The 26,829-nt window shown below is 50.0% G+C and overlaps 1 protein-coding gene across 1 annotated transcript in view; it reads right to left on the bottom strand.

Moving 5' to 3' along the window:
* ACACB (acetyl-CoA carboxylase beta) overlaps positions 1-26,829 on the bottom strand; it is a 99,873-nt gene that overhangs the window by 47,215 nt on the left and 25,829 nt on the right. Inside the window, exons 3-20 of the mRNA XM_069497550.1 lie at positions 25,445-25,577; positions 22,793-22,931; positions 20,401-20,510; positions 20,106-20,187; positions 18,783-18,881; positions 17,042-17,151; positions 16,818-16,928; positions 14,390-14,599; positions 13,908-14,078; positions 11,344-11,505; positions 9,470-9,633; positions 7,353-7,503; positions 7,166-7,269; positions 6,778-6,859; positions 4,711-4,856; positions 3,419-3,569; positions 2,054-2,188; positions 354-500 (exon numbers count right to left, since the gene is read on the bottom strand). Of these exons, the coding sequence (XP_069353651.1) occupies positions 354-500; positions 2,054-2,188; positions 3,419-3,569; positions 4,711-4,856; positions 6,778-6,859; positions 7,166-7,269; positions 7,353-7,503; positions 9,470-9,633; positions 11,344-11,505; positions 13,908-14,078; positions 14,390-14,599; positions 16,818-16,928; positions 17,042-17,151; positions 18,783-18,881; positions 20,106-20,187; positions 20,401-20,510; positions 22,793-22,931; positions 25,445-25,577 (2,407 nt within the window). The remainder of the gene's footprint in view (positions 1-353; positions 501-2,053; positions 2,189-3,418; positions 3,570-4,710; positions 4,857-6,777; positions 6,860-7,165; positions 7,270-7,352; positions 7,504-9,469; positions 9,634-11,343; positions 11,506-13,907; positions 14,079-14,389; positions 14,600-16,817; positions 16,929-17,041; positions 17,152-18,782; positions 18,882-20,105; positions 20,188-20,400; positions 20,511-22,792; positions 22,932-25,444; positions 25,578-26,829) is intronic.

Genomic DNA, 26,829 nt, shown 5'->3' with positions numbered 1-26,829 from the left:
TGAGATCCTGTCTCTACAAAAAAAATTTTTTTTTAATTAGCCAGGCATGGTGGAGCACACCTGTAGTCCCAGCACTCAGGAAGTTGAAGCAGGAGGATCACTTGAGCCCAGGAGTTTGAGGCTGCAGTGAGCTACGATGATGCCACTGCGCTCTAGCTGGGTGACAGAGTGAGATCCTGTCTCAAAAAAAAGAAAAAAAAGAAACTGAGGAATTCCCTGCTAACAGGTCCTTCATAAAAACAACAGAGAACTGACCATCTTCTCACTTTAATAAAGACCTCTGATCCCACACTGCAAACTCTCCTGGCTCTTTGCACGTGTCTACATACACCTGCTCTGCACAGGTGACTGACCTTTATGCTAAAAATAGGCTCCGGCAGACAGTAGCCGCTCATGACGTTGGTCAGGTTTTCCAGGATGTTGTGGAAAACCTGGTGCAATTTCTCTCCAAGGATGGGCAGCGTCTGCTGGGACGGAAGCTCTCCCGTGAACGGCTCGGCCTGACAAGACACAACAAGCACGAGAGGTCAAGGACACTGTGGGATCCCACGTGGGATGAGACAGCTCAGGGGGACAAGGCGGATCTACCAGCTTCCACCACCCGGCTAGGATGAAGCCTGGGAAAAAAGAGAAGAAAATATCACATTGCAAAGTTAAAATTGCTCACTGAACACCCCAACGTGGGTTTTCCAAATAAACCCCTTTGCAAATATCCCAGTACCTTTTTTCATTGCCCAAACAATTTTGAAGGGGTTTTTTTGGTGGTGGTTTTGCTTTATAATCAAGATTATCTCCCTATTGTCCCTGTGTATTTTCATTCTCTACTGAATTGAATCCCAAAGACAAACACCTAGCAGGATGAAAATTTACAAAAATCTCGTACAAATGTACCTGATTTTTGTAAATCATACACGTTTAGCCTTAGATAACCAGATGGAATCAAAAGCTCCCCCGAGGGGCAACACAGACTGATCGTACCCATTCATCTAGTGATTCATTCTGCAAATATACACGGTGCAAGAGGCGCGAGGACCCGTGGTTGGGATGTGCTGTTCTCCGGCCTGGAACACCCCGTTTCCCACCCCTGCAGGCTCCTCTTGCCCTTGAAGAGCTGACTTGGGCCGGGTGCGGTGGCTCACGCCTATAATCCTAGCACTCTGGAAGGCCGAGGCGGGTGGATCGCTCGAGGTCAGGAGTTCGAGACCAGCCTGAGCAAGAGCGAGACCTCGTCTCTACTAAAAATAGAAAGAAATTATCTGGACAACTAAAAAATATATAGAAAAAATCAGCCAGGCATGGTGGCGCATGCCTGTAGTCTCAGCTACTCAGGAGGCTGAGGCAGTAGGATCACTTGAGCCCAGGAGTTTGAGGTTCTGTGAGCTAGGCTGACGCCACGGCACTCTAGCCCGGGCAACAGAGTGAGACTGTCTCAAAAAAAAAAAAAAAAAAAAGAATTCAGCAGTGGTGGAGCGTGTTTAGAAGCCCTTCTGTGGCCGAGATGTGGCATCATCATCCCGGGGGCCCCACCGACCCCAGACTCTGACTCATTCACAAGCTCCCAGGTACCCGCATCAGTGTCTGGAACCAGGAGCTCTGCCGTGGGGACAGTCACCCCAATGTTCTTCACGGTTAGATCTTCGGGATTAGACATGGGAGGAGTCCTGTGCACCGCAGGGCCCCGGCCACTCTCGGTGGCAGCTGCAAGAAGGACCCCTCCCCGGTTCCACTGCACCCACCCATCCAGCCGGTGGTTGAAAGTGGTTCACAGTTATTAATACTTCTCTTTGTTTCCCTTCTCATCTCCCACAGAAATTAATACTTTCAGAAACGACCATCTTTGATGTCCTGCCTTCGTTCTTCTATCACGCTAACAAAATCGTGTGCATGGTTAAAATTAATTGATACGTCTTTTTCTCCAATTAATCTGCCACATGGCAGTGATTTTTCAGCCTTGGCCCCTACAGCCCTGGCCCCTCCACCTGTCTAACTGAGCAGGTGGATGCCGTGAGCACACCTGCGCCAGCCAGAGCAGCTGGGCTGTGGTGTCACATACCGGGTGCACTTTAGAAGGGTCATCGAGCTCCAGCCTGGCCACTACGCAGCCGGCTTCCAGCACAACCCCCGGACGCTTGACGTACTTCACCCGGCCGCTTTCCTGCACGTTCAGGGTCATGATCATCTTCATCACCTGTTTTGCAGAAAGAATAAATAAGACAGAGCCCACCAGGACTGGCCTGCGTGTGTGACAACTCAGAGCCACCCAGAACTAGTGATGCTGGAGCAGAGACTGAGTCATTTAAACAGAGTGAGTCCCCGGGCAGTGTTCCAGCAGGGAGAATAGAGAAAACTAGCATTTACTAGAAGCCTGCTGTGTACCGGGCACCGTACTGTTCAAGAATTATCTCTGCAAAGCCAGCCAGGGGAGTAGGCGTTTATTGTACCCATTTTACAGATATGGAAACTGATGTTTATTTCCAAAGGAAGGCCTATCTCTTAGAAATGCAAATAAATCTTATTACTTAGGGTGACTAATACACATGTTCCTAAAATGTGCTCTCCAAATCAAGCATTTTGTGAAGGGCTCTTTTCTTTAAAGACGCCAAGAAAACCCCTCCGGGGGTCGTTTCATGCAGTGGAGAACATGCTCACAGCACACTCACTGGGCCCTTGCATTTGCCTCTCTGAGTGTCTGGATACACGTATGGCAGGAATTTTGTCACCGTGATGCCAGCTGCAGGCCGTCAGGACTGTGCTGCCTCTTGCCTGGCAGGTCACAGCTTGGGCCCCCGATGCCGGCCAGGCCTGGCTGGAATGCCAGGATCCTTCTCATTCCCTCTGTGATCGCCAGAAAGTGCCCTCCCCTCCTTGAGCCTCAGTTTGCCGAATTGCAAAATGGGGAATAATGACAGTTTCACCTCTTAGGGCTTCTATAAGATTAAATGAGATGAAGAACCTGGCATGTGGCAGGAGGTTGAGACGCATGGGCTACTATTATTCATTGCCATTGTTGTTACTGTTTTCCTTGGCAGCACAGAACGGGGTGTGGGTTTGAATCCTGGTTTTCTACCACCTCGACTGAGTTTCTTAGCCTGCCTGGGCCAGGTTCTTTCATAAAACGGGGATCACAGCCTGCCACGTGGTAAGCGCTTTGCAAGGGTTGGCTAAACACCTTTTAATCGACGCCATCACTACCATTAATCGGTTCTTACTCATTCCTGGGGAGGTGTGTGTTTTTTGAGGTTTTCTCTTTGAATACGGGAGGGGATTGGGGCTGAGCTCCACAGACTGGCTTTCTTAGGAATTTGCAGACAGTGGCCAAGGTGAGGCCTTTTTGCTCGAACACAGACAAGGCCAGGACAGCAGGGGTTCAGGGCAGGCCGGTGACAGACCCACTCCCCGGGGCTGACTCCATGGTCACCTCCATCTCTGCGTAGCTGCTCCCGGCCTCGACGTGGCCCCCATCCTCCACCGTGTACTGCAGCAGCTTCCCAGCCGAGGGGGATCTCAGGACCGTGGGATCGTTCTCCTTCTCAAACACACACGTCTTGTTGCCGATGGTAATCCGGTAGCTGGGAGAGAGGAGGTGCAGGGTAGGGGTCGATGAGGACCATCAACCCTGCCAGCTCCAGCAAGGCCTCTGACAGTATTTCCCCTTTCCTAAAGGCAGCCAGGACTGTCACCCTCTGTGCTGTTTCAGGGACTCTACATTCCCAAGTGGTGGCGTTTGACAGGTATCCCAGATACTGGGAGTGAGCTGGGTGAGCACAAGGGCATGATATGACCCTGTTTTGGCGGAAAGCTAATTCCTTTTACTGATATATTTGCAACCGGCCCCGGCCCCGAGACAGCGATCAATAAACAGGATTCAATAAACATTTGCTGACTCCAAGTCTTCACCTTACAACTGAACGGGGGAGAGCGGAGCCTATAATAATCTTGGATATTCTTGGCAGATAGAACTCGGGTTAAAAGAGAGATAATAAAACATTGCTCTTGCATGAACCTAGTCTGTCTTCTTGCAAAACACTAAGTGGAGCTTTTTCAGGCACGGGGCCTCTGGAATCCTCTCGCCTTTTACTCTCCCTGGCCGGGCTCTGTGCACGTTTCATTACGTGTGACCTCGGTGTGCTCAGAACGCTGGAGAAGGAGCATTGTTGGGCCCCATCTCATGCACCCACGTGCTAAAGCACCCAGAGCATCCTGGGTGCTCACCATAAGGTGCACGGTAGCCTTTCCTGCCTCTGTCTGCTTGTGTAGGGTGTTATCTTTCCCACTGGGCTCGAAGCTCCACGAATTGTGACCACGGTGCTATCTCAACACCTAGCTCAGCACCTGGTACGAGCAGCTCCAAAAACAACTGCTGCACTAACTGGCTGGACCCATCCACACGGATGCGTGGAGAGTGCACAGCTCAGATTCAGGGGGCAGCAGGTACCAAAAGACACACCTCCCAGGCCAAGGAGCTCCGGCTCAGCTCTGAATCCTCCAGGGCTGCTACAAAAGGGCCTCCCGGGAGCCTTCCCTACATGCCTGCCAGTTGCATAGAACTCTAACCAAGAAATTAACCTCTCCACGTACTCCCAGAATTTACCAGGGTACCTCGTCTAAGACCCTCGGACCTGCACACAGGCCGGCTCTGTGTTTTCGACTCCCACGCCAGAGAGAGCTGTGCGCGCCCAGCCCGTGGCAGGACCCGGCGCACCCACGCACCTGTCAACCTCCTCTTTCATGTAGGTGGTGTAGCTGTTCCCGTTGTAGGACAGCAGCAGCCCGCCGTCGTTCAGCCGGTGGGCGTCGATCTCGATGTGGCAGCCGTTCATGATGAGCACAAACATGGTCAGAGACTGCCGGGCCACCTGCAGGGACAGGCCTCACGTCACCGCCTGGGTTCAGGACAAGCTCCCAGAGCACTGTTTGGTCCCTCTGACAACATCTCCCGGCCTCAGCCCTCATTGCCCCCAGGAGCAGCAGCAGCTGATGGGGCCGGAGAAGGCCGGAGAAGGCCCGCCCCCTGGGTGGGCTGACGGCTGCTGGCAGAGACCAAGTCCCCGTCCAGCCATCTCCTGCCAACTGCATGCCCTCTGGGGCCGGGGCTTCCTTCTGATTCCTGTCTCCCGGCATCACCACGCTCGGCGGCAGGGAGATGGGCTCTCAGTCCGGGAGAAGCAGCCCTGCAGACTCCATTAGGAGCCTGGTGCAATGGACTGAATGTTTATGTCTGTTCCCAACCCCAAACGACACGTGGAAATCCTAACCCCAAAGGTGATGGCATTAGAAAAGTGAGGCCTTTTGGAGGTGATCAGGTCAGGAGCGGGGAGCCCTTCCAAAACGTAAGGGCACAGTGAAAAGACAGCCTTCAACGGGACAGAAAACAGGCCCTCTTCAGACACCAAATCCGCCAGTGTCTTGAACTCGAACTTCCCAGCCTCTAGAATTACGAGAAATACACTCGGTTCTTTATAAGCCGAGGTATTTTGTGACAACAGCCCAAATGGGTAAGATGCCTGAACCTGGGCCAGGGCTCTGCTCCTCAGACCCAGCTCTGCCCAGGTGCACAGGACAGATTTGGGACACACGACAGAGGCATGTGGCCGGGCCCTGGCCCAGGCTCCACATTTGGATCCAGCCGGAGTGCCGCCCCCATCCGGCTCTCAGCACATTGTGTGTGGCCCCACCTACAAAACACATATTTTGTGACAAAAGCTAGCAAGAAACACAGAAATATTTACTGTAACATTATTTGTGATAACAATAAAAATTAGAATGAAACTAGCAATGCAACAACCTTGCAACAGAATACTCCAGACCAGTGCTGTCCGATACAGTGACGCCTGCCTAACCACACGTGGCTATTTGAATTAAAATTAACCCACATTTGGCCGGGCGCGGTGGCTCACGCCTGTAATCCTAGCACTCTGGGAGGCCGAGGTGGGCGGATCGTTTGAGCTCAGGAGTTCGATACCAGCCTGAGCAAGAGCGAGACCCCATCTCTACTAAAAATAGAAAGAAATTATATGGACAGCTAAAAATATATATAGAAAAAATTAGCCGGGCATGGTGGTGCATGCCTGTAGTCCCAGCTACTCGGGAGGCTGAGACAGGAGGATCGCTTGAGCCCAGGAGTTTGAGGTTGCTGTGAGCTAAGCTGACGCCACGGCACTCACTCTAGCCTGGGCAACAGAGTCAGACTCTGTCTCAAAAAAAAAAAAATAATAATAAAATTAACCCACATTAAATAAAACATAAAACCCAGTTCCTCAGTCACACCTGCCACAATTCAAGTGCTCAGTAGGCATAGGCAAGCACCATACTGGACAGAGGGGACAGGGGACATTTCCACCACTGCCAAAAGCTCTGGCAGACAGTGCTGTGGACACTAAACTCATGCTAAAGAAAACTTGCTAATGATACAAGAAACTTTATGCTGTGATAATCCCAAGGCCATAAAACTATATTTTTTGTACCAGCCTGGACAACATAGTGAGACCCTATCTCTTAAAAAAAAAAAAAAAGAGGAAATTATACTGGATTAGGGCACTAAATCCAACGTGGCTGGTATCTTCCTTCCTAGAAGGAAGACAATGTGAAGACAGACACACACACACAGACACATGGTGTGAAACCCAAAGTGTTTAGGGTTCAAGGTCACCAACTCCATGGGGAGTCCCAAGGAACTTGAAGGCTCAGACCCAAGCATGAGAAAAATCCACCCCAGGGGCGGTTCCCTCAAGCCTCCATCGTGCGGGACACGTCCGAGCAGGAGCGCAGGGCGCTCACCTTGAGGATGTACTTGACGCCTCCGTAAATCAACTCCACATCCACGATGTTCAGCAGCGAATCTGCTGGGAGGACCTGGCCCCTGAGAAAGAAGACAGAGCCGCGGTCAGCCTTGGGAGGGTCCGAGACTCTGCAGCCATCCCCTGGATGTAAAAAAATGACCCAGCTCTCTGCCTTTCCTGCGCACCCACAACCCAGACGGCGCTAAAAGAACTAAGTCTGATCAAAGGGTGTGTGTGGGGCATAGCTCGCCCCAAGGAGCCCGACGACCTGCAGGATTTAAGGATCCCGGGCTGGTGACTGCCCTGCCACCCAGATAAAGCGTGTCCTGCCTTCTACGCCACTGACACGTAGCACCCGAGGGGGAAAGAGCCGCCGCGGGCCTTACCTCTCCAGAGAGTGTAAGAAATCCGTCATGCATGTCCTGAATATCCCGTCGGCCACGTTCAAGGCCCCGCACACGACCCCGAGCATGATATCCGGCTTCTCGGCCTAGGGAAGACTCTGTGCTTCAGTATCCGCGGGGACCTGGGGGTCTCGGCCCCCCGAGGGGAGACACGGGCGGCTCCCTCTACCTGCACTTTTTCGGCGATGAGGTGGTCCAACCACCCAGTGTCAATGTCATTGTTCTGGAAGCTCTCGGTCTCCAGGAGGTTAATGAGATATTCCACCGTGGTCCTGAAGTCGCCCCGGATGGACAGTTCCTTCAAAGCCACCACCATGTTCCTTGAGGGGAAAGGCACACGGATTGTTTTCCAAATTAGTACCTGCATTGACAGGGCTCCTGCGATCGCTCTCAGGACGCGGTTCTCAGAGCACCAGGAAATCTCGGCAGGTAAGAGAGGGCCCCGCGTCAGACAGCCAGGGTGTCAATCTCCTCGCCTCCACTTACTAGCTCGGTCATCCTGGGCAAGTGACTTAACTGCTCCGGGCCTCAGTTTCCTCATCTAGAAAATGGGGCAATAACCCTGACTTCATGAGGCTGTTTGAGGATTACAATGAGACAATCCTTACACAGCACAGAGTCATCGATCAATAAATGTTAACATGATGTATTGCCATTATTATGATTATTAACCATAATAGTTCATTTTAATAGAGAACCAGTCACTCTGCCTCTGTCTCTCCCTTGACCTACTCAAATCTGCTGTCCCCAGAGCTGGTGCCGCCCTCTCAGGGTCCCCACAGCTGCTCTGCCCAGTGTGCACAGGGTACACCTACAGATGGGTGACACTGCCACCCGGCTTGGGGGCCTGGCGGGCACCATGGCTTCCTCCCCTAAACACAGCCTCCGACCTCAAAGAGCACCGGTTCAACGAGCTAAACCTCCTCTCCCTGTGGACTCCCAGTGAGAGTGTTCGGGGAGGAACCAACCAAAGACAGGCGAGGTGTCTGAACGCTCCTCGCCCTGGGAGAGAGACCTTGCACTGTTACGAGTGTCTGCGTGCCACCGGCGGGCATGGGCAAGGGGCATCATGACCCCATTGTGAGGGTGAGAAAATGGGGACCCAGAGAGGTCACACGAAGGTGTCGACAGGCTACAGAAAGTCAGCTGTGGAGCTGGAAGCTGGATCAGAGCTGAGCCACCAGACGCCAGGGGACCGACTCATTCCCGTTTGCCCAGGGCATTCCCAGCTCTAGCACCGAGAAGTCCCGGGAACACCAGGACAGTTGATCCCCCTGTCGGACTCTGAGTGACAGCGATGAGAAAAGCTGGAATTTCTTGCTCTGCATTCTGCTGAAGCTGCCGCATCACAGCATGGGATGAGCCACAGGTCATTTCATTCCAAGAGGGCCGGGCCAGCTCACCTGTCTCCTCCCTATCCTGTTAAACCTTATGTGCTGCAACCTCCCATGAGCTCCAAGGATCTCAACTTTTCACTGAGCACGATTAAAATGACTTACCCTAGGCTGGCAAAGAAAGCCTCGTCATCAAAACCGCCAAATTTAATTTACTTCTTGGCTAAGTGTCCTGGGTCAGATTTTAATGCTTTCTAAATGATGACGTCCACAAGGCCTCTGGGATTTTTCATTCTGAAGGGCAGCGATCCACCCACACGAGGATGCAGAATTACAAAGTGAAGTGGTGTTCTACCCTTCTGCACCCGCGTCGCAGCAGGACAATGTCAGACGTGGTGCGTCAAAATTGGGGAGGCTCTTTGTCAGTGCGGGTTTCTCACCTCTGCAGAACTCTGCAGCCAAGTGTGCTGAACTGGGGACAAGGGGCTGCTGTCACAGCCTTCAGGGTGGTGAGCGGTTCACAGCAGGACACACCCGCTAAGAAATTTAGTCTCGGGCATGAAATACAGCCAACTAGGAGCTATGTGTGAGGTTTAAATTTAAAGAAGTTTCCCTTTCTCTTTTTTTTTCTTTTTCTTTGGTCAACTATGGTATTGAGAACCTTTTAAACGTCTGGTACCACCTTCAACAATCTTTGTATCTCCTTCAAGTTAGAACTCTTATAAGCTCAAGACCAAAAGACCTTGGTGAGTTCATTTTACTTTGTGGATCTCCAGTAAAGGAAAAGGGCAGACTTTGACCTTGAACTTCAAGCACACAGTATTTAAAATAGGATCTGCCCTGTCTGGGTCTCCTAAAAGACCAATGCATCTGAAACCACAGGGGAAGGACAGAAGGGAGGAGAGGAGGGAAGGAAGGAAGGAATAACGGAGGGAGGGAGGGAGATACTGACGAAATGGCCTCTTCCCGGTTCTCTCCCCAGGAGAAGCAGTGCCCAAACTGGGAATCGGCGAACTCGTGCAAGCCTCCGGCGGCAGCCACGCTGAAGTAACCCCACACGTTCTTGTTGCTGCGGAAATTTAGTTCCTGGACCGTCCCGGAGCTCGGCTTAAACCCCTGGAGCCCAGACGGAAAAAGCGAAATGGAAGAAATCATTACTCCAGATGTATTTTCACCAGAATTCAGGCCTGCGAAAACCCAAGAATGCCAACCACAACCAAGAGCTCAGCGTGATCAATAAAACATTGATCTCTCCCGTTACAGGTGTGGATGGAGCTAGTCACGGGTGTACCCACCTGAATACCTCAAGGCCTGTAATTTTTATTTTTAAAAAAACTGTAGAAAAGAACAACTGAGCTGGGACAGGGGAGGCGGTGCAGGTATAACAAGGGTGCACGCCGATGACTTGGAGCTGGATGAAGGGACATTCTGATTTTATACACTTGATGTTTTCGAAAATAAGAAGTTTAAATAACAGTGAAGAGTGGTTAGATTTCCAACTCTGGAGGATGACAATTCCCACAGGACCCAGGGTTCCCCCAGGTGGGACCCCACGGCTGCTAACACACACCTGATCCCCTCTGGGGGGATGTCCCATCCCTCCTGAGCACTGTTTTGTTAAGAGTGAGTGGACATGGACCCTCTCACTGGGATTAGTTTTCTTGAATTAAGTGCTGGAGCGTATTAGTTTTTGGAGAGGTGTATGAAGAACAGATGAAGTGGTCCAGGTGCCTGGGCTGTCTCTGAACCTGGTTCTCCGCCCTCCCAGACACCCGGGAACAAGCCATCATCCCTCCAGAAAATTCCCATTTTGCTTGTCCAGAGTCAGTGCTTTATTCGCAGCCAAGAACCCCAAACGGATGGAATAGCTACCACAGATTAAAATTATTTAACGAACAGGGGAGGGGTAACGTCTCTTGCCCCAAGTTTCCCGAAGGCAATAATGAAACAAGTAAGTTGCAGGAAATTAACGAGTCCTGTGACTCTCAAGGGTCAGTATGTGTGTCAGCTGCAGTAGAGGCCAGGTGGTTCCTGTTTTAAGACTTGAGTAAGACCAAGTCACAAAGGCACTCCCCATAATGGGCTGGGCCAGACTTTGTTTCTGTTGTCGCAAAAAGCACATGGGGACTGGGCACAGTGGCTCACTCCTGTAATCCTAGCACTTTGGGAGGCCGAGGCAGGAGGATCGCTTGAGGTCAGGAGTTCGAGACCAGCCTGAGCAAAAGTGAGACCCTGTCTGTAGAAAATAATAGAAAAATTAGCCAGGCATGGTGGCATGTGTCTGTAGTCCCAGCTACTTGGGAGACTGAGGCAGGAGGATCACTTAAGCCCAGGAGTTTGAGGTTGCAGGGAGCTGTGATAATGCCACAGCACTCTAGCCCAGGTGACAGAACAAGACTCTGTCTCAAAAAAACACAAAACACATGGGGCCAGAAGCCCAAGGACTACACATGACTGCCCGTCCCCAAGACAGAGCATGGACTTTGGAGCCCAACTGGGCTCAGTGACGGCCCCAACAGGTCCCAGGTGGGAGGCGGGAGGCAAGTGACCCCAACCTCTCCGGCTATAATGTGGGGTAACAATGTCCCACGTCAGCGATGTCACGTAAGTGAGCACTGAGATGCAGCAAGTGTCTCAGTAATCCAGTAATGCAATAAATCCCCAAATCCCATAAACCATGACATGTCCCATCCCGCACCTCAGTTTCCCCATTTGTAAACTGAGAGGCCACCTGGACAGCGGGTGTCTCCTCTAAGGGTAACATCCAGGGTCTGCCCCACGCTGGGAGAGTTGAGATGGGCAAACACAGGGGCCCCCACGACTTGCCTCATCCGGGTTTTCGCTGGTGATTCTGGCCGCAATGACGTGGCCTCGGGCAAGGGGCGGATTTGAAGGGGTCTCGAAAGAAATGGGCGTCACCGCCCACGGCGACTCTCCGTACAGAAGCCGGATGTCCTTCAGCCGGTGCAGTGGCACCCCCATGGCGATCTAAAAGCAAGAAATCCACCCCACAGACTGTCAGTGGGAGATACACAGTAAGAGACATGACACAGGACGGGGTTCGGTCAATGATTTCGGATATACTGAGCACCAGGTATACAACACGGGCTCCACCACGGCAGGAGAGGCAAAGAAGAAAAAGCAACAAGGTGGGAACCTGCCACCGCAGAGCAAACAGTGTGGCTGGGGGCTGGGCGTGGTGGCTGACACCTGTAATCCCAACACTTTGGGAGGCTGAAGTGGGAGGATCACTTGAGGCCAGGAGTTCAAGACCAGCCTGGACAACATAGCAAGACCCTCTCTCCACAAAACATTTTTAAAAATTAGCCGGGCACTGTGGTGTGTGCCTGTAGTCCCAGCTGTTTGGGAGGCTGAGGCAGGAGGATCGCTTGAGCCCAGGAGTTTGAGGCTGCAGTGAGCTGTGATCATGCCAGTGCACTCCAGCCTGGACAACACAGCAAGACCCTGTCTCTTAAAAGAAAAAAAAGCGTGGTTGGGAAAAGCAGCAACATTCATGAAACAACATCACACAACAAGAAAACGTTTGCGTCAAGTAACAGTTCTAGACTTTCAGCGCTATAGGAGGTGAGAAGGAACAGCGTCAGCTGCAGGGTTAAAGGTTTGTAAAGGCCACATGCAGGGGAAGCTGGACATGAAGACTGGGTAAAAAACAGACAATTATGGACACCGGCTTAACCAAGTCACCAACTTTAGCATTCGGTGCCTCCCGATGGGACATACTAAGGACGTCACATCACCTGTGTAATATTCTGCCAAAATGTTTATTGTGAATCTAATCAGGAAAAAATAAAGATCAGACATGCAAAGTGAGGGACATTCTGTCTGAACTCTACAAAAATGCCAATGTCAAGAATGAGCTAAACACGGCCGGGCGCGGTGGCTCACGCCTGTAATCCTAGCACTCTGGGAGGCCGAGGTGGGAGGATCGTTTGAGCTCAGGAGTTCGAGACCAGCCTGAGCAAGAGCGAGACCCCATCTCTACTAAAAATAGAAAGAAATTATATGGACAGCTAAAAATATATATAGAAAAAATTAGCCGGGCATGGTGGCGCATGCCTGTAGTCCCAGCTACTCGGGAGGCTGAGACAGGAGGATCGCTTGAGCCCAGGAGTTTGAGGTTGCTGTGAGCTAGGCTGACGCCACGGCACTCACTCTAGCCTGGGCAACAGAGTGAGACTCTGTCTCAAAAAAAAAAAAAAAAAAAAAAGAATGAGCTAAACAGGACGGGGGACCTGTCCCAGATTAAAGAGACACGACGATGACATGGAATGTGTGATTCTGGGTTGGAGCCTGCCTGGATTTAAGAAAACAAAAAACAGCCATAAAGGGACATTACTGGCACAACTGGGAAAATGTTTAATGCGGATGGTATATATGAGGTACACATGCGGTGTCAATGCTCTCTGTCCAGAGTGTCGTAATTATACTGGGGCGTTGTACCAGAACACCCTTGTTCTTAGGAGGCCCCCAAACTGCAGTGTCCAACAGAGGCCACATGTCGCAAGGGTTCAGTCAAACCATCTTGCAAATTTTTTTTGAGCCAAAAAATAAAAATTATATAACTGGAGAGAGAGAGAGAGAGAGAGAGAGCGCGCAAATGTAACAATTGGTAGATCTCCATGCACGGTATATGGGTGTTAATTGTATTATTCTCGCAACTTTTCTGAAATTTTTCAAACTAAAACAAATTTTTTTTTAGTTTTTAGAAAGAAAACTTCTGAAGGAAGGAAAAGAGGAAGGGATGATGGGACAGAGGGAGGAAGAAAGAAAGAAAGAAAGAAAGGAAGGAAGGAAATATTAATAAAAAAATTTCAGAGTTCTCATTAACCGAAGAGTTCATAACTCTGGGTCACGTGTTCTTCCCAGGGGTCATATTGTCCCCAAGGGGACAAATATTTGTTTTTGAGAATGAAAAAAAAAATCTTACTCTTTTTCTGTATAAAGCACAGATATAGCTACACTATGCAAACAGATATATGGTATATCTGTGATATTAAAATATCCCAGGGGAGGGATTAGGATAAAAAGTGTCTTAAAACAGTCCTGGGTGGGGCAGCAAAAATGAAAAAAAGGTTAAGAAACACGTCTCCAGGTCTACGAAGGTCTCAGGGGTCCATGAAGATCTGATACTGTATAAAATATATTTGCCCAGGAGAAGGCCCATAGCTTGTACAATGGCTCTATGGCCAAAGGTGACAAACCACTTCATGGAAGGTTCTCGGTTTTCATGGTGCCCCACGCTACTCACACATCACAGCAGTCACTGCCCAGGAACGGCAAGCCAAGAGGTGGGCAGGAAGGTGCCCCCCAAACCCAGGGAGCAGGACAGGCCCCCCTCCCATCCCCACCAGGGCTTGGAGTTATCTGACCTGCAGCTGTGCGGCCGGCAGGTTGACGTCAGCGATCATTTCCGTGCAGGGATGCTCCACCTGCAGGCGAGGATTCAGCTCCAGGAAGTGGAAGCTGCCGTCCTGGCTGTAGAGGTATTCGACCGTCCCCGCGCTCACGTAGCCCACGGTCTTGGCCAGGCGCACGGCACACTGCAAAGACACGGGGGGCCCCGGGGTTTGCAGTGGTCTCCGCGGGTCAGTGTAAGTGGTGACTATTCATTAACCCACCAAATGCAGACGGAGCACCTGTGTTGCGTGAAATATTTGGGGACCTCATAGATTAGCTAACCAAATAAACCTGTATGACGCCGAAATCATCTCCAGGACGGGCCCTCCTCCTCTTCCTGGGCACGCACCCCACCCTCTAGCCACGCTGACCATGCACACTATGGAAAGCGTTTGCTGACTCCGAGCTGAGACGGCTCTCCCTGCCGCTGTCCCCCAGGCGCCACAAAGCACACCTGCTCCATGAACTCGAATACGGCCAGCGGGGCGATGGTGGCCGGCGCCTCCTCAATGATCTTCTGATGCCGCCGCTGGATGGAGCAGTCTCGCCCGAACAGAGACACGGCGTTCCCGTACTGGTCGGCGAGGATCTGGACCTCCAGGTGACGGGCGTGCTGGGCCAGCTTCATGAGGAAGACCGGCGAGCCCGGGATCTCACTCTGCACCTGCAGGGGGAAGGAGACCGGCTCATTCTTCATAGGGAAACCAGCTCTAGAAGCTTCTGGAAGTTACCAGAAGAGTGCAAAAAACAATAGCAGTGATGCGGTTAGGAGACTCTTCTAGGATTCCACTGGTTTTTTACTTCTGCTGTCTCAAAGACATTATGTTCTCAGATTTTTATAAGTCAAACATTGTGAAAACTATGAAATTTCTCCCCAATCCCATCCCCTAAAGATAATGCACTGCTGAAAGTTTGGCCTACAAACCGGTTTTCTTCTACACATATAGCAACACATACAGAGAAAGTTTCTTTGAACAAATATGGGACCAAAACACACTACTCTGCAGTTTTCTTTTTCTCCTACCTCTTGCACTTTCTCAGCTAGCTCTGCACAGGGGGACCTAAGGACGAACTTATTCCACCGTTCCAAGGGCCGAAAGGCACTGCTTTCTACGTATGTCACCTAGAGAGTCTTAAAGACAATGTAAGAAGTGCACACTTGCAATGGTTTCTAAGACAAATAAGTTTTAAAAAAGCAATTTGCACTAACATAGGATGATCCCACTTAGATGAAAAATAATAGAACAACTGTATGAATGTCTATGTCAAAGTATAGACAGGGAAGGTTCTAGAAGAGACCCAGCTGCTAACTGTGGTTACATCAAAGAAAGCAGAAGTGGTTGGGAGGTGACGGTGAACAGGGCCTTTTCCTTTTTTAACACATCACTAGCTTGACTTTCTACATTAAGAATATTTTCACAGCGCGCTCAAGCATGGAAAAGGAAAAAGCTTCGGGGGGCTGTGTGTGCGTGGGGGCACAGGGAATGGGGGACTCTCTGTCATTTCTGCTCTGTTTTGCTGTGAACCTGATACTGCTCGAATAAATAAAATCTACTTTTTAAGAAGAAGAAAGCTTTAAAATCAAAAAGACCCCTAAGGCAATGTGGGATCCAGGACTGGATCCTGCCACTGGACAAGGACATTAGTGGGAAAACTGGAGAAATCCAAATCGAGTCTCGAGTTTACTTAACAGAAATGTACCCACGTCGATCTATTACTTTGAACAAACGTGGTGTAATTATACGGAAAATATTAGTAGCAAGGAAAACCGGGTGGAGGATAGACAGGACCTCTCTGAACGAGGGCTGCAACTTTCCTGTTAACATAAATTCATTCCACAAAATCCCCCCAGAAAACCTGTACACCCCAACAAAGACACCATGGTAGTGAAACTGCTTCTTTATACAATGTTCACATATTGCCGAGAGCCATATTATTAGTAAAACTTTTGTAGAAAACAATTTACTGATATATATTCGTTAAATGCATATAAAATGCATGCTATTTAATTAAGTCCTTCTCCCCAGGTCTTTATCCAGGAAAATAATTCAGAGGAAGAAAAAAAAAGCTAGGTATTACTTATAGTACTAAATACCATATTATACTTTGGTATTATTGTACCATTATTCATAATAATGAAAATGGAAACAAGCTAAACATTTAACAAAAAAGGAAAGGTTTCAATAATAAGGGTACAGCCACCTATGAAATACGGCACCATCATCAAAATAATTCTGATGGCTGGAACAACACAGTCACAATGTTCGTGATCTACAATTTAGAATTTTTTTTAACGTAAAGCAAAATTTTGTGTAGACTGAATATATCTTTAAAATCTGGACATGGAGACGGTCTAGAGGAAAACTTAGAAATATTAAGATGGTTAGGTTTAAGAATGGCAAGATTGTCAGCATACTTTTTTTTTAACATTGCTCAAAACAGGAGTAATGTTTTAAAAAAGGAAAACAAGTTACAAATAAGTAAATATGCAATTAGTTCCTACAATTGAAGTTGATCCTCTAGAAATGTTAAAAATGCCAAGACTACTAAAATTTACAAAACATCCCAGCCCTCCATAGGCCAACGTAGTCACCAACAGCGACCATGACCGTGTATCTCTGAAATTATGTACAGAGACACTGATGCACAGAATTGAACATCTAAGGAAATGGTAAAAAGAGGAACACAAAACCATGGCTTTTGTAAGTAAAAAAATGTATGAGTTTGCTTCCAGATGCCCCACGTCCATAAATCCAGCTCCTGCAAATATCTTCTTGATTGTCACCGAACAATGCTGATAGACACGATCTGGTGGCCAAGAAGTCGAGGAAGCCATTCCTTCCCCAAGACATGCGGGAAAACACAAGGCAAGGACCGCGCACCTGTCTGAAAAGCATCGGGAAGTCCTCCGCGCTCTCAGCCTTCCGGATTCCCTTCCCTCCGCCGCCTTCGGACGCTTTGATCATCAAGGGAAAACCAATTTTCTCCGCCGCCTGGGTGCAAAGGACAAGCAGACCTCTTTAGAGGCCAGACAGTTGCCGGTCCCTCCCAGGGCGAGGGGGTGGTTCTGGCTCCGGCGCCCTGGCCCGGAGGACCCCGCGTTTACCTCCAAGCCCTCGTCTACGTCTTTCACACAACCCTGTGCGTAAACGTCTTCCGGGACACTGATTATTTTCCCCTGCTGCAAATCGTCATCTGTCCACGCCACCGTCAGACCTGGAGAGTCGCAAAGAAAGTTGATTCCTCCTGAGGATGCCGGAGACGCTCGCAACTCAGAAACCCCAGGGCCGCTCCCCATGAAGCGGCTCTAGACCTGGGACTCTGGACCGATGCGACACAGACACGTCCCTTCAGCTTCCCACAGTGGCTTTTCATTGTCTCAAGGACGGACTCACCCCTGACCAGGAAATCAAGCTTAAGAAATTCAGACTGAGTCTACCAAGAACAAGCATATTAACTTGAATCCAAAAAATCCCCATTTCTACCCTAGGGAGTCATTTATATGTGAATCAATAGTATCTAAAACCACGAGAAGATTTAACAAATGAAGACAAACAAACAAACAAATTTTCCATTCCAAATTTAAAATTCAACCTCTGGAGCAAAACATCAAATTTAATAGGAAACTCTTGTTTTCCTGTTTATTTTTTAATTTGTCCTAGAAATTCCCCTTCTTGGAATTTATCCTAAGAAATTGATTAAAATGCACATATAGATTTAGCTATAAGATTATCAAAGCCTCATTCCTTTGAATCTTTTTTTAAATTAGAAAAAGTTAAACTGGAAACAACCTAAATCATACAACTGTAGAAGAAGGTTAAGTAAATGATGGTACATCCATACAACATAATCCTATGCAGGGATTTTAAATAGTGTAAAGTATATTTATTGACATAGAAAGATACTCACTAGTGAAAAAAAGTCACAAAGTAGGAAATATAAGATCTCTCTCTTTTTTTTTTTAAAGGATATGCCTTAAAAAAAGGTTGGAAAGGTAGACACCTAGAATTTAATAAATGTTCAATACTAGGTCATAAGATTACAGATGATTTCTATTTCTTTTTTTGTACTTCTCATATTTTCTAAGTTATCTACAAGAAACGTGTACCACTTCTTTTTTTTTTGAGACAGAATCTCGCTCTGTTGCCCAGGCTAGAGTGCCATGGCATCAGCCTCACTCACAGGAACCTCCCACTCCTGGGCTCAAGCGATCCTCCTGCCTCAGCCTCCCAAGTAGCTGGGACTACAGGCATGAGCCACCATGCCCGGCTAATTTTTTCTATGTATTTTTAGTTGTCCAGCTAATTTCTTTCTATTTTTAGTAGAGACGGGGTCTCACTCTTGCTCAGGCTGGTATTGAACACTACTTCTTTTTTTTTTTTTTTTTTTTTTTTTTTGAGACAGAGTCTCACTCTGTTGCCCGAGCTAGAGTGAGTGCCGTGGCTTCAGCCTAGCTCACAGCAACCTCAAACTCCTGGGCTCAAGCGATCCTCCTGCCTCAGCCTCCCGAGTAGCTGGGACTACAGGCATGCACCACCATGCCCGGCTAATTTTTTGTATATATATATTTTAGTTGTCCATATAATTTCTTTCTATTTTTAGTAGAGACGGGGTCTCACTCTTGCTCAGGCTGGTCTCGAACTCCTGACCTCGAGCGATCCACCCGCCTCGGCCTCCCAGAGTGCTAGGATTACAGGCGTGAGCCACGGCGCCCGGCCACTACTTCTTTAATGATTTAAATTTTTCAACAAAAGAATTTTTAAAAGCATACTTCTGTCACCCCAACAGCTCATGTGACCAAGATGGGGCTGAGAAGTTCCCCCAAGGTGAAGCTCGGTGTCCCTTACCGCTTCCGCTCCAGGGCAGAGTTGGGACCTGCAGCGTCTGGGCCACGATGGTGGAGGCGATCTTGTCTCCCAAGGCCCACATGGCCTCACTGGGAGGGCCTGAGGAATCAGGGACAAGAAGGGAATCAGGGACAAGAAGGGAAGCAGAGTCAAGTCAGCAACAAGACCCTCGAGGCCAAGTGCCGACCAAGTGCATAGCGCTGGGGCCAGGGGGGAGTGGACGACAAAGAACAATACTCCGGTCCCAGCTCTCAAGGAGCTTAACCTCCCACCAGGGAAGAAAAAATCTGCTAGTCTGCGGTCGTATCAGTCAACTTGCAACACATGTGGATTGTAAACCTGGTGTGAGTTACGACCTAAGCTATCGTGGCGTGTGCAACATTCACCGTGGAGGGAAGGCAGATAGCTGGACAAAGGAGGCAAGCTAGTGGCTCGAAGAGCTAGACCATGAGTGGGCAAACTTTTCCTATAAAGAGCCAGGCAACAAATATATTAATATTTTCAACCTTGTGGGCCTGCAGGTCCTTGGTCACAAGTAGTCAACTTTGCCAGCGTAGGGTGAAAGCAGCCATAGGCAATACATAAATGAATGAGGGTAGCTGTGTTTCAATAAAACTTTATTTACAAAGGCAGGCAGTGGGCCGGATTTGGCCCGTGAGCTGTAGCTGGCCGGCTCCCGAGGGGCCAAGACTGATAATAAGAGTCCCATGTGACAGTCAGTCAGGACAGGTACCCAGATGTACTCAGAGCCCATGACAGAGAGAAAACCTCAACGGGCACGGGTCACCAGGCAGACACTCAGGTGTAGACGTGCACCGAGATTCTTCACAGGCGGGCAAGTCTGTTTTCCAGCCCAGACAGGCGGAACAGCAGGGATTCATTGTGTGACAGTAAACGAATAAACGATTCCTCTAAACCACACACGGAAGTCAGGTAACACTATCACACATACAAAGTAAACAAACGCAAATATAAATCCTGGCACCAACAGATGCCCTAAGACCATGAGTATCGTTTTACCTAATAAGTAGTAAAATGAGGGGCTCTGGTCTCAAGGGGTTTAGGGCAGTCTAAAGGCCTGAGGACTCCAAGCAAAGGTGTGGCCTTCTTGGAAATGTGACCCCAAAGAGCATTCTGTCTGCCCCAACATCAGTCCTTGGCTGTGACCATGGTCAAAGCTCCTATTTCCATGGCCTGGAAGACTGCCCATGGCCCTGTGCCCTCCCACCCCAGACCCACTTGGTCTTCAAGACGAATCTGCCCCCAGAGCTGGGTGTCCCATCAGCACCCACCCTGCACACATCTGACGGAGACACTCCCTACCTAAGAAAGCAATTCCATGCTTGCGGAGCAGCTCCGGGAGTTTGGGGTTTTCGGAAGCATGGCCCCAGCCGGCCCACACCGCCTGCAAACACGGAAGGGGGCAGACAAAGGTCTTCTTTCAAGAACTCACCTCCCATCACCCCCAAGGCTCTTTGCTGTGTTCTATCAGCCCAGGAATTCAGAGTCTCATGGGACCCGGCCCCTCCACCCCCTTCTGAGCCACAGGATCAAATTAGTGCAGAACCTGGGGGCGTCCTACCACCCCGGGCACACTCGGGTGCCCCGACCCGTTTACCTGCACGGGGATCCTCTTGGCGATGTCCACGATCAGCTCTACGTTGGCGTAGTTGTTGTTGTTGGGACCTCCGGGAACAGGGACGTACTGGTCTGCCATCTTGATGTACTCTGGAGTCAGACAGAGGGGGGACAAAGAACTGCTGATGGACTGAGGTCAACTGCAGGCCACCTCGCGATGCAACCACGCAATGACTTCAAGGTCCATCCGTGTTGTGGCATATGGCAGGATTTCTCTCCTTTTTAAAGCTGAATCTAATACGATGTTTTGATTTTTAAATACTCCTGCTCTATAAGCCAGAAATTCCACATCTAGGAATATGTCCTTAAAAACACCACTCGTCAATGAGGCCAAAGTAAGAGGACGGTCACCAAGCAGCGTTTGGACCGTGAAAAGTTAGACTCCATCCAAAGATAAGGACTGGTACATATATACTATGGAATTAGATAAGATCCCAAAAATGAACAATGTGGAAATTTATGTTCAAAGACAGAAAGAAACCCAAGAGCAACTGTTCCTTCAGGACTGCCTGCCTCCAATGTTTACAGAACACACATGTGTCGGCCACCAGGGAGGTTCCAGGGACAGCGAAGTGAGCAATCAGATAAGCTCCCCCTCTTCATCGAGTTTGTCTTTAATGTTGGAGAAGACAAACAAGAAAATAAACACAGGCCGGGCGCGGTGGCTCAGGCCTGTAATCCTAGCACTCTGGGAGGCCGAGGTAGGCGGATCGTTTGAGCTCAGGAGTTCGAGACCAGCCTGAGCAACAGCGAGACCCCATCTCTACTAAAAATAGAAAGAAATTATATGGACAGCTAAAAATATATATAGAAAAAATTAGTCGGGCATGGTGGTGCACGCCTGTAGTCCCAGCTACTTGGGAGGCTGAGACAGGAGGATCGCTTGAGCTCAGGAGTTTGAGGTTGCTGTGAGCTAGGCTGACGCCACGGCACTCACTCTAGCCTGGGCAACAGGGTGAGACTCTGTCTCAAAAAAAAAAAAAAGAAAAGAAAATAAACACAGTAATTGGGGCCAGTGCCAGGAAGGAAATAAACAAGGTTCTCTGCGAGAAAGAGGCACAGAAGGATGCTGAGACCTGCAGGGAGAGGGCCCACCACGCACAGGGCTTTGGGGAAAATACCATCCACAGCGGGTCCAGCACGTGCCGAGGCCCTGCAACGGCTAAGTCAGCGGCTGGCCCCGGGACCGCCAGAGGCCGGTGTGAGTGGGGACAGTTGATGGATAGCAAGAGGCACGAGGTGAAGCCAAGAGGCTGGCAGGGACTGCGTCATGGGGGGGCCCTACTGGCCTGGGTGAGGATCTGGGATTTTAGTCTAAGTATCATGAGAGGCCCCAGAGGATAATGCTCTCAACTCAGATCAGGGTTCCAATCCCGCCTGCGTCACACGCTGGCTGTGTGACCCTGGGCAAATGATACATTTATGTCCCTGTGCCTCGATTGTTGCATCTGTAAAATGGGTCTGTGAGTAACACACGAGGCCACGTCAGTGCAGGGCAGAGCGTGGGCAGGAGGGCTCGGGGACAGTGCTGAGGTTGCTGACACTGGAAAGGGTGCTGCAGCCTCTGATTCTATGGAGGGTGTGAAAAGACCTGAGTTATGTTTTCAAAAGACCACTTTGGCTGCTGTGGGGACAAGGGCCTATAAAAGGGGAACATTATTCAGGAAAAAAGTAAATCATCCAACAGCTATTTACAGAATGATCCATTTTAATAGACATAGGCTGAGTACAGTGGCTCACACCTATAATCCTAGCATTTTGGGAGGCCAAGGCAGGAGGACTGCTTGAGGTCAGGAGTTCAAGACCAGCCTGGGCAATAGGGAGATCTCAACTTTACAAAAAATTTTAAAAATTTAGTTGGGCATGGTGGTGCACACCTGTAGTCCCAGCTACTTGGGAGGCTGAGGCAGGAGGATTGCTTAAGCCCAGGAGTTTAAGGTTGCAGTGAGCTATGATGACGCCACTGTACTTTAGCCAGGGCAACAGAGAGAGACCCTGTCTCAAAAAATAAAAAAAGCATAGACAGGTAGGTAAATGAATAGAAAAACAAATGAACGATTGAAATACTGTACATGCATCTGCAGGAAAAAATATCTGGAGAAACAGACACTAATCTGGTGGAACACACATTTCTCAAAGATGGGATTTCCGCTCTGCACGCTAACCATTTGCATTTTTATAAGGCACACGGGTCATTCTTGTTACCAGCAGATATTTTAATTAAATAAAGAAGAAAGGGCAAATAAATACGGTCTCACGAGAGGTCCTGACTCCGTGTGGGGTCCAGGATGGCCTCGCCTGGGCAGGGTGGCAGAGGTGAGGGCAGGTAAGGATGGGGCATGGTGGGGAGCGAGGGGTCCAAGCCCAGGTACCTGCATTGGCCTTGAGGTCCTCCGGGGTCACCATGACCACAAAGCGGATGGCCCGCTCGTTGCGGAACATCTCGTAGGACCACCTGCGGATGGAACGCATGCACTTGACGGCGGCGATGCCGTTGTTGGCGATCAGCACCTGCAGGGGGAGAACAAGGAAGGAGCTGGGGATGCACATCCACCTGTGCTGGGGGCCGCGTGCCGCCCGAGTCCGTCTCACGGCTGCAGAGACGCCTGCGGTACCCGGAGCGCATCGTTCCTCTTTGCATTTCTACGGCACGTGGCCTGGCACAGAGCCGGTGCTCCAAGTCTGCCAGGTGCACGAATGGATGAGTGAACGAATGAATGGATGATCAGTGAGGGATGGCATGAATGGATGAGTGACTTCCGATTCCTTTGTTTGGTGCCATTGTGATCACCCTTAACGTTTTCTGAGTGTCGAGCATGCACCAAGCTACCGTGCGATGTGTTTCATCTGCCCTATGTCATTTCATCCTCCCCACAGCCCTTTGAAAGAGGTCTTCTTATTAGCCCTATTTGGAGGTTAATGACATCAAAACTCAGAGAAGTGAAGGCACTTGCCCCAGGTCACACAGCTAGTAAGTGGCAGAGCAGGGACATAAGCCTTCCAGCCTGACCTGTGCTCTGAACTGTTCCCCCTACACCACGGCTGCCACCGCATTCTAAAGGTTAAAGGTCCCAGGTTTGTTAAAGGGGAACAGCAGTAATGCTGGTGGTCCCCAACAACAGAGAATAATAGAAAGGGTCCTGGTTTCAATTCCCAGTTGGGTCATGAACTTGCTGTGCGGCCTTAGACAGATCGCTTCCCTCTCTGAGCTTCACATCCATATAAAGAGGTCAGACTGGCCGATCTCCTGGTCTGCTCTCTAAGAAATAAAACTAAGCTCTAGTTTTTTCTTGTTTAAAAAAAAAAAAAAATTATCCAGCCTGGACAATGGAGCAAGACGCTCTGTCTCTTAAAAAGACAAAATTAGGCATATGGCTTCAAAGCTCAACTGACATAGCAATTGTATCATTTTAAGGCCTCCTCGGTTGCTGTCTGATCTTCATGACATCCAAAGTCTCAGTGATGTGGGATGTGATGTGGGACGTGATCGCCTCGATTTCGCACAAGGGGAAACTCAGCCCAGAGGTCACATCCCACGAGTGGTCACCCCAGGATTTGACCCCAGGGCTCCTGGCTCAAGTAAAATGTTCTTACTACAGTGTCAAAAGTGCCTCTTGGGAAGAGGTGAGGAAACGGCTGGGCCTGGCTTTCTCAACGTATTACCAAAGCAAGGCTGGGTCAAGAGGGAAGGACCACGATGACCTCGGGATGGCCCAGTGTCTCTTGGCCTCTGTTGTGGCGTAACGAATGGTGTGGGAGCCCCACGGGGGAGGATGGCTGCTGCAGGCCAGCTTGCCATTCCGGGAGCTTTCCCACGGGGAGTCTAGAAAAGAGGGCAGGGAAAGGTCAACCCCTAAGCCAGAAAGTAGGACAGCTCCAGGCTGAGGCTTTCTGCGCCGCCCCTGCCTCTGGGCGCCTGAGGACTCAATGCCAGCCACCAGGTGGGCTGGCTACAAAGCAGCCCCCTGGCAAATGCGGCAAAAATTCAGCTTCTGGATCCAGGAGAGTCTGAAAAGGGTGGAGGAATCTGCATTTCCAACCAGCAAGACTAGCGGCGGCAGGTTTGGGAAACTGCGTGAGCTACCGCTCAATACCGCACCTCCCAACGCCGGGTTGAGGGTGTGGGCTCTGCATCCCAGTAGCTGGGGTTCAAATCCCAGCTCCACCACTGGGCAAGCGACCCCTACCCACCCCCCACCCCCCCACCGAGAGACTCCGTGTCCTCATCTGTAAAATAATGCCCACGGACAGAGCCGTGGGGTGGTTAAACGAGACACGATGACGCAGAGCAGGGAACAGGACGCCTGCCTCGCACAGGCCCTCGCCCGATGGTAGCGGCTGCTCCTCCCATCCTGCTATTGCTGCTATTATTATTCATGATTACCACCGCCCTTGAGTAAAATGGAAAAGATCAAGGCCTTACAGCCAAACGGACCTGGGTTCAAATCCCAGCTCCACCACTTACGAGCCACGTGACCTTGAACAACTAAAGTCATATCCCTGAATACCGGTTTCTCCCTGAGTCTGATGGGAATAACCACACAGGTACACGTCTGACCCAGGGCCTTAGCTGCACGGAATAGAAGACAATGGGAAACGCCAGAATAAACGGCAAAGCTTAGCTATTTCCCTTTCGTTGCTGTCCTTCTAGTACACGAGTCTCTTCTCCCCCAAGAAGCCTTCGGCGGGCAGGGCTGGGTGTGACACCTCCCGTCCAACAACCTGGAAAGCGGCCTCCCCCCGAAAAGCACCCAGGGTCCTCTGCAGGGGCCCCCTGACCACGCCCAGAGGCCTCGGCCTCCCCCAATGTGCGCAGGGTAAGGCACCTGTCACATCGGGCTGAATGAGGGCGACGAGCTCACGAAGTCAAGCATCGGCGCCAATCGAGTGTCACGGGAGGGTGACCCTCGCCCACCGCAGTGTGAGGACCGAGCCTGAAGCTGCTTCTCCCACCTCCAGCTGGGAAGAGGGGGTGCCCTCCACCCCAACCAGGCCCCACCCAGAGCGTGGGGACCCATCCGTACCTTCTCAATGACCCGATCCCCTCCGAAGCGTGTGACAAACTCGGCCGGGGAAGCCACAGTAAAGTCTCTGTGCAGATCCAGCTTCTTGTGTTCCCGGCCCCTCTTCACCAGGTGGAGACCAGACATGCTCGGCCTGCAGAGCGGAAACGGCAGACAGACAGAGCCGCGTGAGCGAGGGAGCCCGGGAGCTCCCAGGAGGGGTCAGAGCGCAACCCCTGTAAAACCTACGTCTGCAGAGGAGCCGAAGTGCACGGGACCCTCTCTGCTTCGCACTTGCGCCCCAGAGACCAAGAAGCAATCCCTACGGAGGTTCAAGGGCAGGAGACACCCTTGAACTTGACTTGCCCCAAGTATACATGTAGACCTTTAATCTTAAATTAATTTTGATTTTACACGCCCATAATTTAAGAACCCAACGTTATACTAAAAAACTTATACCAGGGATGGGAGCTTTACATTCCAACACTTCAGACTTGCTAAATGGGATTGATATCTTCCGTGGATTCTTCTGTATTCTTATTTCAAAATTTTTTTAGAGAACTGAAAACAATTTTAAAAATGTAGGCCGGGTGCGGTGGCTCACGCCTGTAATCCTAACACTCTGGGAGGCCGAGGTGGGCGGATCGTTTGAGCTCAGGAGTTCGAGACCAGCCTGAGCAAGAGCGAGACCCCACCTCTACTAAAAATAGAAAGAAATTATATGGACAGCTAAAAATATATATAGAAAAAATTAGCCGGGCATGGTGGTGCATGCCTGTAGTCCCAGCTACTCGGGAGGCTGAGACAGGAGGATCCCTTGAGCTCAGGAGTTTGAGGTTGCTGTGAGCTAGGCTGACGCCACGGCACTCACTCTAGCCTGGGCAACAGAGTGAGACTCTGTCTCAAAAAAAAAAAAAAAAAAAAAAATGTAGAGCAACAGAATAGAGGTTCCCTTCCCTGCCCCTCCGCACCGGCGGAAATCACCGTTGACTTTTTCTGGCGGTGACAGTCCTCCATAGCTGTCAATAGCACGTGGATGCTACCCTGTGAGTCCCCACTTGAGAAACCGTCCCCGGCCTTCCCATCGTGACAGGTGCAGATTCAGCTCTCTCTACCCCACCCGTCCCCCAACCGATAAATTTGGCAAATTCGGAACTCGGTGTTTTATGAGTCTGTGATTATTACTCATAGATGAGATTGTGGTAGGTCAGATTTTATTTCCTTTCTTTTTGTTTTTTCCTGGACTCACTGATTTTTTTTCCCCTTGACTCAGTGTTCCTGGTACCAGTTGCCATTATTAATTCATCCCACTCCTCCAATAGACTCCCAGGACACGTAAGATAATTGAGCCGTCCGCTTTCTGTTTCCTTTGGTGACATCCCTCCTGGAGGCTGAGTATCCTTTTG

The sequence above is a fragment of the Eulemur rufifrons genome, chromosome 21 (genome assembly GCF_041146395.1).
Source record: "Eulemur rufifrons isolate Redbay chromosome 21, OSU_ERuf_1, whole genome shotgun sequence".
In the NCBI taxonomy this organism is placed as follows: Eukaryota; Metazoa; Chordata; class Mammalia; order Primates; family Lemuridae; genus Eulemur; species Eulemur rufifrons.
This window is presented reverse-complemented; position numbering and strand designations above follow the sequence as displayed.